The sequence below is a fragment of the Acomys minous genome (assembly GCF_964271855.1).
Source record: "Acomys minous genome assembly, chromosome: 15".
Taxonomy (NCBI): Eukaryota; Metazoa; Chordata; class Mammalia; order Rodentia; family Muridae; genus Acomys; species Acomys minous.
Genome location: NC_140497.1, coordinates 92,906,448 through 92,922,691, shown reverse-complemented (window position 1 = coordinate 92,922,691; position 16,244 = coordinate 92,906,448). Strand labels below are relative to the sequence as shown.

Below are 16,244 nucleotides of genomic sequence, written 5' to 3'. Positions count from 1 at the left end.
ACATTAGATCACATTATAGGTGATTGTGAGCCACCATGCAGTTGCTGGGAATTGAACTCAGGACCTCTAGAAGAGCAGTCAGTGCTCTTAACCTCTTAGCCATCTTTTCAGCCCTGATTTTACTTGTTACATCATGTGTTTATGGGCATTTTTTTCTATGAAGTGTTTTGAATTTGTTAAACTTATTTTTCTACTGGATTCTCTGAGTCTTTCTTTTAAAGTTGGTATGTATAGATTGTAGATAAATTTTCCATTGGTTGTGTGTTTTAAAAACTTTCCCAGATTTGTGGCTACTTTCAACAGAACCCCATTAGATCTTTTCATAAGCAAACTTACTAAATTTCATATAGTTTAGCAATAATTTCCTTTATACCTTAGTATATCTGCATGCTATTTATGCCTCTGGCATTCAATAGATTTCCTTCTGTAATATTTGCAATTTATAATATTTAAAACTTGACCCTTCTGAAGTTTTTAACCTTGTTTTTTTTTTCCTCTGTATGACATGAGGTAGGAATTAAGACTTCTAGAGAAGCTGAGGCATCTCCCTGTTTGCAGGCTTCCGAGCTAGCCTGCCATCCCTCCTGGGTAACGGAGACAATGCAGGCTTCTGGGATCCTAATCAGCTGTTCTGCTACCCACCGCAATGCTGTCAACCGGAAGCTGGTGTCGACACCCAGAACAGCTTCTTGGCCTCAGTTGGAAAACTACCACACGTGTGTTAGGTTGCACACTGCAGAGGAGCATCGAGCTTAGGAGCCCCATGTCCTTTATCAGGGCCAGGAAACATGCCTAACTTGTATTTCAGGCAGTCACTAGCTTTTATTATCCTGGAGACTGATTGGCTCTCCCGTTTGATCTAAGAGGGAGAAGCTGCCTTTATCTTTCAGCATGTCTGCTGTATAACCTTCCTTGAGGCTGAAATGAAAGCAGCCAAGGTTCCTGTTTGCAACACACATGCAAGTGCAAGAGCCCCCATGCAGAACCGTCTTCCTCCAATGGGGCTGACTTTTACTCCCACACGAACGGCCAGTGTCTCATTCATGATTCGACACACGGTTTCCTGTTTCCCTGGTTGTCTACAGTGTAGACCTAACAGGATCTGGTCCTCCCCCCTCCCGCCCCCCCCCCCCCCCCGCGTGGATCTGCCCCCTTCTAGCCTCTTGTTTTATTTATCTATACTCAGCGTCTACAGTAGCCTTGTCCTCACACCTGCCCTAGCGGAGCTCTCTCTCCTACACCTAAACAAGTGTCCAGGCTCTTCTCTGTTCATGGGTGTTTTACCCTTAAATAAAAAAAAAATCCCTGTGTGGAAGATAGATGTACATTAGCACCTGATGCTAAACATGAGTCCAGCAAGCCAGACCTCGCTCGTGGCTTATTTTACTTCTTCATGAAGTTGTTTTCAAAATTTCCTGCAGTGAGGGTTTTTGCATTTCTCTCCAATGCCCCCACCTGGCCCACCCAGGTAGATGGAAGCTTGTTTCCTGTGCTCTGCTTGGTTCCTTTCACACGTGGGGCTCTAGCCATCAGCTGCTGAGGGCCAAGTGGCAGCTTCGGCTCATGTGCGTTGGGTGTGCATCTCGGTCGGCCTTCTCCCGCCTCATTGCTCTCAGCTTCTCAGAACATTTCCTGCCCCCCTGTTGAACAGCTCAGCTAGGTGTCTGGAAATCTTTTATGCTTCTCCATATATATACATATATATATATATATATATATATATATATATATATATATATAGGAGCTTTGACTGCAGAGTGGTTTTCAGGATGCCTGATCAATCACATGCCAGAAACAGAAGCCTTACATCCATGCTCCTGTTTAAATCCTTTGATCTCACAGAACGTTGCCTCGCATACAACGATGTTCAAAAATGTGTTTAATTAAGTGGGCGAAGCTGCCAGGGTTTTCGGATGCCGTAGCATTCCCGAGGAATTCAGGGCTTTGTTTGGCATCGCCTTAACGTTCTCCTCCTCTTGCAGCCTTGCAGAATTGTCAAATATTTCAAACTCACCAAAAATAGTATAATTAAAAAATTTTTTAATTCCCACCAAGATCAAACAGTTATTAGCAGGGTACCCAGTTTTTCTTTGTTCTGTAGTTAGGTGTACTTAAACTAATGGATAGTTTTATTTTTGCATATTTTAAAGCTTTAATAAGTGAACTTCAGACTTGCTTTCCCCCAAAGCATAATGTTTAAAAATTTTATCTGTGTTTATGTACTAAATTCTAATCCAGTGACTCCATCTCTTTTGTAGAATTATATGAAACATTTTATTTCTCTTACTAGTACTGTGCCAGTTTCCCAACACTGAGATAACATGGTATGCATTTGTCTCACGGGTTCAGAGGTGTTGGTCCATGAGTCCACGGTGTAGGGAAATGTCTTGTCAGGGAGCGTGTGGTGAGCAGGGAAGCAGAGAAAGTGAGCACCTGAGGGACAGGGAACAAGATACAGCCCTGAAGAGCACACCCCCAGTGTCTTCTTTCTTCCAACTAGGCCCGCCTCCCTGAGTTCCCATGCTCCTTAGCAGTCCACCCAGCTGCGGATCTATCAGTCAGGCTTGTACCAGCATGGCCCAGTTATCTGAATTGTACCATTCCAGAGACCAAGCCTCCAAGCACGTGAATCTACAGGGAACACGTGGTTCCGAACTGTAGTAATCAGCGACTCTACAGTTAGCTTCCATACACTTGAGCAAATGTTGCCTAGCATCGAAAGTGTTATATAAATTTTGTATTTGGCCTTCTCTTATTTGGGAAACCCAGTTCATTATATCTGATCTATATGATTAGGATGAGATGGATCATTATAGCTGATAAAAGATTTTCTTTTTACCACATTGCATTATATAAAACTTACAGTGTATGAAAAGTTCCTATTACAGATACGGGTGGGGATCGTGGTGCGTAGGTGACGTTCACGGTCCCTTGTCTATAGCTCATACGATTATAAAATCTAAACCATGAAATGGTTACAAGTCAGCGACCTGGAAACTCATCATGTGCTTTTGTTCCCCACAGGTATTTATGAGCCTCCGTTTCTTACACTGCTGCAGTGAACCAACCTTGGATGTGAAACTCGCCTTTTGCCAGGTGTGTGTTCCTTACTAGTAAAACAAGGTACAGTATGCTCCCTTGTGTTTCACTGTGGCCACACCGTTTTCAATAGTACCACACCCAGGTGAGACAGGGTTCTCTGTGTAGCCTTGGCTGTCCTAGACTCACTTTGTAGCATTAAAAGTTGCTTGGAAAGTACAGTGAATACATAGATTTTTATCCCCCCTTCCTAGTCCATTTAGGCAAGCTTAGAAATAAGGAAACCTTTCTGAGTGTGTTTATAGTTAGTCAGTCTATAAAGTGATTTCTAGTCAGATTTCAACTTTACTTTAAATCTTTAGTATTTCGGCCCAAATCCTTGGGATGCAGCCTTGATAATCAAAGCTATAGGAACCTGCGTTGCTCTTCCTTTTTCTAAGGGCTGAGGACTCCCAAATGCAGCATCCGATGGCCACCTGTTGTACCTACCAGTGGCACTCAGTTTTTTTTTTATTTTTATTTTTACAGTAGCTGAAAAGTAAAATAGAATAGCAATAACAACAGCCACAACTGAACGTCAGTGGCCAGTGAAGGAGGATCACAAAGGTAGCCACTGTGGTTGTATGAAGTCAGTACACCTCACCTTGTAGTCACGCAAAGTCTTTCATACACACACACACACACACACACACACACACACACACACACACACAAAGCAGTTACTTAGGGCCCCTACACACAGGTGGTGCGTATAGAACTGTCCTAGCCTAAATCAGCTGTCAAGGTCTCACTGTAGTCCTCGTGTTTACTCTTAAGCATGGCTGGAGATGTGGTGAGGAATTGCACGCTGACCACGTTCCCAGGCAAATCAGAGGGCTGCGCTTCTGTCTCTCCAGGCTGCTTACTGCTTTTTCCCCCATTGAGCTGAGCCATGAACTGAGCCGTATGCGCCCACTGAAAGCAGGTGTAAGAGGCGACTCTGCCTCGTCTATTATTTCCTACGACTCTCTTCAGTGCGAGGGAGCCATGCTTTTGCTTTAGGGGTCCCCAGGTGAAGCGTTTGACCTGCACTCTAAGACTTACTCTTGCTCTCACCTCATTTATCCACAACTGACACAGAACTTGGGATTCAAGCCTTTGATGGGATTTCTTCTCTGACAAGAGCTCTGGATGCAGCAAGCATAGTTGGAAACGCCGAGGGTACCATTTATTAGTCTCTTGCTTGCCGGTGGGAGTGAATTCCTCGACGTTCTGTGCCTCAGTTTCCTGATTTGTAAACGAGGAGAATAACAGCATCCTGTTAGAGAAAGGGATCGAGCCTGCCTGCGCAGAGCATTGAAAAGGCTGCTGGGATGTACGTGCTTAGTAAGAGCTCGCTGCACTTCTGCTCACTCTCCAGGCGCTCCTGTCCCCAAGAGCTCTGAATATTAAGCGTGCTCCTGAGAACTCACACAGTCACGCGTCTCTAAGCCAGACTCATGCACACAACTGCCCGGTTCCACATCTCAGATTACATGTCAGGAAAGAGTGCCAAACTATTCCGATTCACAGCCAACCTGAGTGAGTGCGGTTGTGTACACCTGTAGCTCCCAGCACTAGGGAGGGGGAAGCAGGTGGTTCATGAGTTCAGGGTCAGCCAGAGCTACATACAGAACTTTTCTCAGAGACAACAAAACACCCGAATGCTTGCATTATTCCCCTGCCCGTTGTCATTGCGTCAACTCAGGAAACGCTGACCCTGTCTTTGCAGTTGGAACAAAACTATGGAGCTGTCTCATGAGCTATCCCTCATGTCCAACTTGTCATCACACTGCTGAATTTAACTCAGCCTGTGCCTGCACTGTCTCTCCAAACACTTTGACTTAAGCTACCCTCTCTCTTATCTGAATTACTTCAAAAGCACCTTGCCTTTCCCAGCCCTAAGTGATTTAACTTCAGAGCACCAGCGAGAGCAGCCTTTGAGTTATGCGTGGTCCTGTTACTAGGAACAAAATAACGCTTACCCCAAAATTTTCAGTAGCTTTGTATCTTGTAGTATATAGCCCCAAGCCCTTCTTCTAAAGTCTTTATTACCCATCGCCCTAAAACCCGCTACCCTGAGATTATCCGCTGCCCATCCAGTTTCCCTGCCTTCCCTCCCCCCTTCCCCACCTCTCCCTTACTTGACTTACTACAAGCTCACAGGGATAACTGCACATGATGTCAGTTTGGTAGGGCCAAGACGTCTTGACAGGAGTTTACACAAGAATGAGCCAATATGATGACATCTCCTTCCTACCCTCTCCTTGTAGAGGAATTTTAATCCAGCAACATGGCTGCTCTGGTAAGAGCTCACATCCAAGGACCAAGGTCCGTGTGATGTCAGGCTGGAATGCAGACACACCCTTAGCACACACCTTTAATCCCAAAACAATGAAAGTAAAGTTAGTTTATAGAAGGAAGTAGGAATGTCAGAAAGTGATGTCTAATTGAGGGGTAGACAAAGTGACTAGTCGGAGAAAGATTTGACAGAATGAGTCAGAGACTGGATACACCCAACTCGTAGGCGAACAAGACAGGAAAGAGATGGGATTTAAGAGCAGTGTGTGGAGAGATTAGTAATAGTGTGGAGAAGAGTGTGTGAGGCAGTTTTACTGGGACAGTTTTACAGACTGGTGACAGAGTCGGGCCAGGGAATGAGGAGTCAGAAGATTAGAACAGATTGCTAGAGTTAGTTTGAAGCCAACCAGAACAATCCAGTGAGAAGCTGAGAGAGAAGCCAGATTGAATCAGTCAGCTTGGAGAGGACCTTGGGCTGGAACAACTGAGTTGAAACAGCTGACTGCCCAAGAGTAGCTTTTATTAACAAATATATTATTTATTATAAATAACAAGCTAATATTGATTATGATACTGCTTGTTGCTTAAGGTGTTCCCGCCAGGAGATCTGTTCCTACCCTTGGTGAGAAATTTGTCTTGTGATGAAAGACATGAAACACATAACTTCTATTTTCACAATGTGAATGATAAAACGGAGCTGGGGAGTATGAGATGCCAAGTTTCCTGATCTCTCCTGAAAACAGAACAGCTCCCTAGCACCTTGCTCAGATGAGCCCACACAGAGCACAAATATGACAGAGCAGACGGAGAGGAAAAGAAACCCGAGTGGCTGGAGAGATGGTTCAGCAGTTAAGAGCACCGGCTGCTCTTTTAGAGTCCTGAGTTCAATTCCCAGCAACCACCTGGTGGCTCACAACCATCCATAACGGGGTCTGATGCCCTCTTCTGTCACCTAGGCATACATGCAAATACAGTACTCATATACGTAAATAAATATATCTTAAAATAAAAATGAAATCCATGCAAGTGGATGAATCCATGTTCAGTGGATGAAACAGGACAGGAACTGGGAATTATCCAACAGTGATGAGGAGGTGACACTTCCCCTCCCACCTCCTGGCATCTACAACACTTCCCACTTCCTGGAGATGTCACCATCATGGGTGCAGGGCCATCCCTGTACAACACAGGGGTCGTACAGTGAGGACAAGGCCAGGACATCTCAACCTTGATTCTCACGCTCAGTGTATTTTAATCCAGCAGATGTTCAGCATACAGTTTTGAGTTTTTAAGAAGTAAAAGGAAAGACAGCAGGGACACACTGAGCGAAAATTTCCTGAGTGGAAATTTGCTTCTTTGTCTTTGAAATCTAACTTCTCAGCATCTCGCCTCTTGACCATGTTTTGGCTGTTTTACTAACCATGACCATAATTAATCTTACATTTATCAAATCGCTATCACTTTTTAAATATGTACTGATGACTACACATCACGAATGATCGTAAAGTGTTTCCTAATTTGGAGAGAGTCTGAATCTCAAGAGTTCCTTGTTTACTGGGCCTGCAGGGATGGCTCAGCCAGGAAAGCAGTCAGTCACAAGTACCAGGACCCGAGTTCAATCCTCAGAGCTCATATAAGCCAGGCATGGTGGCCCAGAGTCCGAGCTGTGGCAAGAGAAGAGGAGACGGCTGGGCCTGAAAACCACTAAGCAGCAGCCCATCTGACTCAGGGCGGTCCCAGTCCAGTGATGACTCGGGGTGGAAGCCATGAAGAACAATTCCTCTGACCTCCACATGCCTGCACACACTGGGCACAGTGCACCCCCATATCCATGCACACCTGACCTCCACATGCCTGCACACACCGGGCACAGTGTACCCCCAGATCCATGCACACCTGACCTCCACATGCGTGCACACACCGGGCACAGTGCACCCCCAGATCCATGCACACCTGACCTCCACATGCCTGCACACACCAGGCACAGTGCACCCCCAGATCCATGCACACCTGACCTCCACATGCATGCACACACTGGACACAGTGCACCCCCAGGTTCATGCACACCTGACCTCCACATGCATGCACACATTGGACACAGTGTACCCCCAGATCCATGCACACCTGACCTCCACATGCATGCACACACTGGGCACAGTGTACCCCCAGATCCATGCACACCTGACCTCCACATGCATGCACACACTGGGGACAGTGCACCCCCAGGTCCATGCACACCTGACCTCCACATGCATGTACACACTGGGCACAGTGCACCCCCAGATCCATGCACACCTGTATAAAAAGTGATGAGCAATAAAGCCATCAGTTTATTGGCCTTAGACACTAAGGAGCTGAGCAGAGCTTGTCTGCTTCTCCCTGTTCCACAGAAACACTTAGCACTCTGTGTCAAGGAGACATTCATGCACGTGCCGATTGCTGGTCGAGATTGGTTATATCCTTTATTCAACACACCTTATCAGCATTTTAATTAGCTTGATTTACTCATTCTGCCTTATGTGGATACAGCACCATCTTATAGTCCATAAATATAAATAAGTGTACTCTGTCAAATGACCAGTATAAGATAAAATGAAAAAAAAAAACGAGTCTAAGATTCATTTCTTCACTTTGTCTGCACAACCTCAAGTTTGTTGAAGTTGAAGTTGAATTATGTTTTATTTTGCAGTTTGAGGGCTTGACAATTATACAAACCCTAGCATGCACGGTTTTTATTGCCTATTTTTAAAGGCTTGTTTTTAAAAGACAGAGCCAGGCAGCACGTGAATGACAGAACGTGTGCTGCCTGGCCTGTGAGGGCTGGGGCTGTGGTGGTTGGGAACTATATGACGTGGGTGCCAAGAACTGCACTAAAGCCCTCTGCAAGAGCAGGGAGTGTTTGTGACCACTGAGCCATCTCTCTCCTGCCCTTTTCGGGTTTTATTTTTAATTAACACACAGCACTTTAAAAATTGTAAGCAATGCAATGTGGTGCTTCAAGGCATGCCTATAATGATTGACCTGGGGTTAATGGTCACACCCATCCCTCAGAACATTCATCAATTCTCTGAAGCAACCACTGTGAAGCTCTTAATGACTTCTGTTGGCATGCAGTATTTTGATTGGGAACCAAATGAATGCAAAACTTAGGAGTTTAGGAAAAGGTCTTTTCAGAAGTGTTTGAAATGCGTGTACTGCATGCAGCAGATCTAGAGATAAGGGGTTACACGAGGCAGTGGCAACACGATCCTGCTAAGAGCCCCAGATGCCAGATTTAGAGTAGCAAGATTAAGTGTTGGCTCTTGTAGGCTTCAATCTTGCTTTGAAGAGTCTTTTGGCTCTTCACATACCTATACTGCTCCTCGGTAGCTGTCCCATGGTGTCCCGTATCCTCAATATCTTTGAGTCTCTTTGCAGCTTAATTTTAACCTTGACATCTTAATAAGATGACAGCTCAAAGCTTTCTTCCAGAATATCTGTCCCTGTTTCACACTGCCTGTCCTCAGTGGCTTTCCAGAACTTTCTGGAACGTTCCAGAACTTGTATCCAAGTTCCATGACCCCATAGCTGCTGTGCTTTGCAAAACCATCACTGTGTGGACCATCCTGCCAAGTTCTGCCACCAGCTTGAGATGTAGTCTGGCCCCTTTTACCAGGGCATTTACACACTCTGGCATCTGGACTTGGGAGGGCACATCCCTGGAAAGTTACTTCTCAATGGGGGGGGGGGGAATCCCTTCAGTAACATTCTCAGCTCAGACTCTCTTGTTTCAAATGCTTCTGCATTTTTTTTATGTTGGACCCTTACACAGGTCCCCTTGGAACAGCTTTCCTATTTTCCTTGGAAGAGAATACATCCTCAGTACTAATTACAGCTGCTCCTTCATATCTGCTCTGCCTGTACTTCTACTCTTGCTCACCAAACTGTACACTTTCCGTATCTTTCTGTTAGCCACCATGAGCTGGCATAGATGGATACGTGGTAACCAACCCAGGGCCCGGGGCTGTGATCTCCTGAAATTTCTTGCATTGACTTATCTTGTCTTGAGTTTCACTTAGATTTGCAGCGTGTGGTCAGGAGGCAGCATAGCAGCCTCTAGACAGTTCCCTAAAGAGTCCTAGGAGACAAGCAGCCCCGCCCACATTTCTCTGAGCGTTCTGGTCTCCCACCAAAACAGCCCACCAAACTCCCTGTATAGCAGTGGTTCTCAACCTTCCTAATGCTGCGGCCCTTTAATACAGCTGCTGAGGTTGTGATGACCCCCACAACCATAAAATTACTTACATTGCTACTTCATAACTGTAATTTTGCTACTGTTATGGATTGTAATATAAATATCCGATATGCAGCATATTGATATGTGGCTTCCTGTGGGAGTTGTGACCCACAGTTTGAGAACCACTGGCTTATCATATTCGAGGCTTTCTCTAGCTTTGGGTTTCTGTTTCTTGTGCGAGACTGTGGTCCTCATGATCAAGTTAATTATAGCAACTGTCCCACTGCTTGGCACCAGCTTTCTGTATGAGTTCCTGCTTGATGTGACAACATGCTTGAATAAAGCAACTCAAGGAAGGAAGAGCTTACCTTGCTCATGTCTCTGGGGGATGTGGCCATCACAGCATGGCAGGAGGGTTTACCTTGCTCATGTCTCTGGGGGATGTGGCCATCACAGCATGGCAGGTGGGGTTTACCTTGTTCGTGTCTCTGGGGGATGTGGTCATCATAGCATGGAGGGCATAGCAGATCTAGCAAGTGGCTATGTCACATTGAATCCATAGTCTAAAAGCAGAGAGACATGAATCTTGACTCTCATCCAGCTGTTTTTCTTCTTTCTTTTTTAAGTCTAGAACCTCAGCCCACACATGCTTCCACTCACACTCAGAACCTCAGCCCACGCATGCTTCCACTCACACTCAGAACCTCAGCCCACGCATGCTTCCACTCACACTCAGAACCTCAGCCCACGCATGCTTCCACTCGCACTCAGAACCTCAGCCCACGCATGCTTCCACTCACACTCAGAACCTCAGCACAGGCATGCTTCCACTCACACTCAGAACCTCAGCCCACGCATGCTTCCACTCACACTCAGAACCTCAGCCCACGCATGCTTCCACTCACACTCAGAACCTCAGCCCACGCATGCTTCCACTCACACTCAGAACCTCAGCCCACGCATGCTTCCACTCACACTCAGAACCTCAGCACAGGCATGCTTCCACTCACACTCAGAACCTCAGCCCACACATGCTTCTACTCACACTCAGAACCTCAGCCCACGCATGCTTCCACTCACACTCAGAACCTCAGCACAGGCATGCTTCCACTCGCACTCAGAACCTCAGCCCACGCATGCTTCCACTCACACTCAGAACCTCAGCCCACGCATGCTTCCACTCACACTCAGAACCTCAGCCCACGCATGCTTCCACTCACACTCAGAACCTCAGCACAGGCATGCTTCCACTCACACTCAGAACCTCAGCCCACGCATGCTTCCACTCACACTCAGAACCTCAGCACAGGCATGCTTCCACTCACACTCAGAACCTCAGCACAGGCATGCTTCCACTCACACGCAGAACCTCAGCCCACGCATGCTTCCACTCACACTCAGAACCTCAGCACAGGCATGCTTCCACTCACACTCAGAACCTCAGCACAGGCATGCTTCCACTCACACTCAGAACCTCAGCCCACGCATGCTTCCACTCACACTCAGAACCTCAGCCCACGCATGCTTCCACTCACACTCAGAACCTCAGCCCACGCATGCTTCCACTCACACTCAGAACCTCAGCACAGGCATGCTTCCACTCACACTCAGAACCTCAGCCCACACATGCTTCTACTCACACTCAGAACCTCAGCCCACGCATGCTTCCACTCACACTCAGAACCTCAGCACAGGCATGCTTCCACTCGCACTCAGAACCTCAGCCCACGCATGCTTCCACTCACACTCAGAACCTCAGCCCACGCATGCTTCCACTCACACTCAGAACCTCAGCACAGGCATGCTTCCACTCACACTCAGAACCTCAGCACAGGCATGCTTCCACTCGCACTCAGAACCTCAGCCCACGCATGCTTCCACTCACACTCAGAACCTCAGCACAGGCATGCTTCCACTCACACTCAGAACCTCAGCACAGGCATGCTTCCACTCACACTCAGAACCTCAGCACAGGCATGCTTCCACTCACACTCAGAACCTCAGCCCACGCATGCTTCCACTCACACTCAGAACCTCAGCACAGGCATGCTTCCACTCACACTCAGAACCTCAGCACAGGCATGCTTCCACTCACACTCAGAACCTCAGCCCACGCATGCTTCCACTCGCACTCAGAACCTCAGCACAGGCATGCTTCCACTCGCACTCAGAACCTCAGCACAGGCATGCTTCCACTCACACGCAGAACCTCAGCACAGGCATGCTTCCACTCGCACTCAGAACCTCAGCCCACGCATGCTTCCACTCGCACTCAGAACCTCAGCCCACGCATGCTTCCACTCACACTCAGAACCTCAGCACAGGCATGCTTCCACTCGCACTCAGAACCTCAGCCCACGCATGCTTCCACTCACACTCAGAACCTCAGCCCACGCATGCTTCCACTCACACTCAGAACCTCAGCACAGGCATGCTTCCACTCACACTCAGAACCTCAGCCCACGCATGCTTCCACTCACACTCAGAACCTCAGCACAGGCATGCTTCCACTCGCACTCAGAACCTCAGCACAGGCATGCTTCCACTCACACTCAGAACCTCAGCACACGCATGCTTCCACTCACACTCAGAACCTCAGCACAGGCATGCTTCCACTCACACTCAGAACCTCAGCACAGGCATGCTTCCACTCACACTCAGAACCTCAGCACAGGCATGCTTCCACTCACACTCAGAACCTCAGCACAGGCATGCTTCCACTCACACTCAGAACCTCAGCACAGGCATGCTTCCACTCACACTCAGAACCTCAGCCCACGCATGCTTCCACTCACACTCAGAACCTCAGCACAGGCATGCTTCCACTCACACTCAGAACCTCAGCCCACACATGCTTCTACTCACACTCAGAACCTCAGCCCACGCATGCTTCCACTCACACTCAGAACCTCAGCACAGGCATGCTTCCACTCACACTCAGAACCTCAGCACAGGCATGCTTCCACTCACACTCAGAACCTCAGCCCACGCATGCTTCCACTCACACTCAGAACCTCAGCACAGGCATGCTTCCACTCGCACTCAGAACCTCAGCACAGGCATGCTTCCACTCACACTCAGAACCTCAGCCCACGCATGCTTCCACTCACACTCAGAACCTCAGCCCACGCATGCTTCCACTCACACTCAGAACCTCAGCCCACGCATGCTTCCACTCACACTCAGAACCTCAGCACAGGCATGCTTCCACTCATACTCAGAACCTCAGCCCACGCATGCTTCCACTCACACGCAGAACCTCAGCACACGCATGCTTCCACTCACACGCAGAACCTCAGCACAGGCATGCTTCCACTCACACGCAGAACCTCAGCACAGGCATGCTTCCACTCACACTCAGAACCTCAGCCCACGCATGCTTCCACTCACACGCAGAACCTCAGCACAGGCATGCTTCCACTCACACGCAGAACCTCAGCACAGGCATGCTTCCACTCACACGCAGAACCTCAGCCCACGCATGCTTCCACTCACACTCAGAACCTCAGCACAGGCATGCTTCCACTCATACTCAGAACCTCAGCCCACGCATGCTTCCACTCACACGCAGAACCTCAGCACACGCATGCTTCCACTCACACTCAGAACCTCAGCACACGCATGCTTCCACTCACACTCAGAACCTCAGCCCACGCATGCTTCCACTCACACTCAGAACCTCAGCCCACGCATGCTTCCACTCACACTCAGAACCTCAGCACACGCATGCTTCCACTCACACGCAGAACCTCAGCACAGGCATGCTTCCACTCACACTCAGAACCTCAGCACACGCATGCTTCCACTCACACGCAGAACCTCAGCACAGGCATGCTTCCACTCACACTCAGAACCTCAGCCCACGCATGCTTCCACTCACACGCAGAACCTCAGCACAGGCATGCTTCCACTCACACGCAGAACCTCAGCACAGGCATGCTTCCACTCACACTCAGAACCTCAGCCCACGCATGCTTCCACTCACACGCAGAACCTCAGCACAGGCATGCTTCCACTCACACTCAGAACCTCAGCACAGGCATGCTTCCACTCACACTCAGAACCTCAGCACAGGCATGCTTCCACTCACACGCAGAACCTCAGCACAGGCATGCTTCCACTCACACGCAGAACCTCAGCCCACGCATGCTTCCACTCACACTCAGAACCTCAGCACAGGCATGCTTCCACTCACACTCAGAACCTCAGCCCACGCATGCTTCCACTCACACTCAGAACCTCAGCACAGGCATGCTTCCACTCACACGCAGAACCTCAGCCCACGCATGCTTCCACTCACACTCAGAACCTCAGCCCACGCATGCTTCCACTCACACGCAGAACATCAGCACAGGCATGCTTCCACTCACACGCAGAACCTCAGCCCACGCATGCTTCCACTCACACTCAGAACCTCAGCACAGGCATGCTTCCACTCACACGCAGAACCTCAGCCCACGCATGCTTCCACTCACACTCAGAACCTCAGCACAGGCATGCTTCCACTCACACTCAGAACCTCAGCCCACGCATGCTTCCACTCACACGCAGAACCTCAGCACAGGCATGCTTCCACTCACACTCAGAACCTCAGCACAGGCATGCTTCCACTCACACGCAGAACCTCAGCCCACGCATGCTTCCACTCACACTCAGAACCTCAGCACAGGCATGCTTCCACTCACACTCAGAACCTCAGCCCACGCATGCTTCCACTCACACGCAGAACCTCAGCACAGGCATGCTTCCACTCATACTCAGAACCTCAGCACAGGCATGCTTCCACTCACACTCAGAACCTCAGCCCACGCATGCTTCCACTCACACTCAGAACCTCAGCACAGGCATGCTTCCACTCATACTCAGAACCTCAGCCCACGCATGCTTCCACTCACACGCAGAACCTCAGCACACGCATGCTTCCACTCACACTCAGAACCTCAGCACACGCATGCTTCCACTCACACTCAGAACCTCAGCCCACGCATGCTTCCACTCACACTCAGAACCTCAGCCCACGCATGCTTCCACTCACACTCAGAACCTCAGCACACGCATGCTTCCACTCACACGCAGAACCTCAGCACACGCATGCTTCCACTCACACGCAGAACCTCAGCACAGGCATGCTTCCACTCATACTCAGAACCTCAGCACAGGCATGCTTCCACTCACACTCAGAACCTCAGCCCACGCATGCTTCCACTCACACTCAGAACCTCAGCACAGGCATGCTTCCACTCATACTCAGAACCTCAGCACAGGCATGCTTCCACTCACACGCAGAACCTCAGCCCACGCATGCTTCCACTCACACTCAGAACCTCAGCCCACGCATGCTTCCACTCACACGCAGAACCTCAGCACAGGCATGCTTCCACTCACACGCAGAACCTCAGCCCACGCATGCTTCCACTCACACTCAGAACCTCAGCACACGCATGCTTCCACTCACACGCAGAACCTCAGCACAGGCATGCTTCCACTCATACTCAGAACCTCAGCACAGGCATGCTTCCACTCACACTCAGAACCTCAGCCCACGCATGCTTCCACTCACACTCAGAACCTCAGCACAGGCATGCTTCCACTCATACTCAGAACCTCAGCCCACGCATGCTTCCACTCACACGCAGAACCTCAGCACACGCATGCTTCCACTCACACTCAGAACCTCAGCACACGCATGCTTCCACTCACACTCAGAACCTCAGCCCACGCATGCTTCCACTCACACTCAGAACCTCAGCCCACGCATGCTTCCACTCACACTCAGAACCTCAGCACACGCATGCTTCCACTCACACGCAGAACCTCAGCACACGCATGCTTCCACTCACACGCAGAACCTCAGCACAGGCATGCTTCCACTCACACTCAGAACCTCAGCACACGCATGCTTCCACTCACACTCAGAACCTCAGCCCACGCATGCTTCCACTCACACTCAGAACCTCAGCCCACGCATGCTTCCACTCACACTCAGAACCTCAGCACACGCATGCTTCCACTCACACGCAGAACCTCAGCACACGCATGCTTCCACTCACACGCAGAACCTCAGCACAGGCATGCTTCCACTCACACTCAGAACCTCAGCACAGGCATGCTTCCACTCACACTCAGAACCTCAGCCCACGCATGCTTCCACTCACACGCAGAACCTCAGCACAGGCATGCTTCCACTCACACGCAGAACCTCAGCACAGGCATGCTTCCACTCACACGCAGAACCTCAGCCCACGCATGCTTCCACTCACACTCAGAACCTCAGCACAGGCATGCTTCCACTCACACTCAGAACCTCAGCACACGCATGCTTCCACTCACACGCAGAACCTCAGCACAGGCATGCTTCCACTCACACTCAGAACCTCAGCACACGCATGCTTCCACTCACACGCAGAACCTCAGCACACGCATGCTTCCACTCACACGCAGAACCTCAGCACAGGCATGCTTCCACTCACACTCAGAACCTCAGCCCACGCATGCTTCCACTCACACGCAGAACCTCAGCACAGGCATGCTTCCACTCACACGCAGAACCTCAGCACAGGCATGCTTCCACTCACACGCAGAACCTCAGCCCACGCATGCTTCCACTCACACTCAGAACCTCAGCCCACGCATGCTTCCACTCATACTCAGAACCTCAGCCCACGCATGC

The 16,244-nt window shown here is 49.4% G+C and overlaps 1 protein-coding gene across 5 annotated transcripts in view; it reads left to right on the top strand.

Moving 5' to 3' along the window:
* Positions 1-16,244, top strand: part of MAPK10 (mitogen-activated protein kinase 10) — a 239,289-nt gene that overhangs the window by 87,709 nt on the left and 135,336 nt on the right. For 4 of the 5 annotated variants that reach the window (XM_084760086.1, XM_084760087.1, XM_084760088.1 and 1 more), the window contains one exon: positions 3,025-3,096. In XM_084760086.1, the coding sequence (XP_084616212.1) occupies positions 3,031-3,096 (66 nt within the window). In that variant the 5' untranslated portion in view covers positions 3,025-3,030. Of the gene's footprint in view, positions 1-3,024; positions 3,124-16,244 lie in introns of those variants that run through there. The other variant, XM_084760089.1, reaches the window with a different exon arrangement.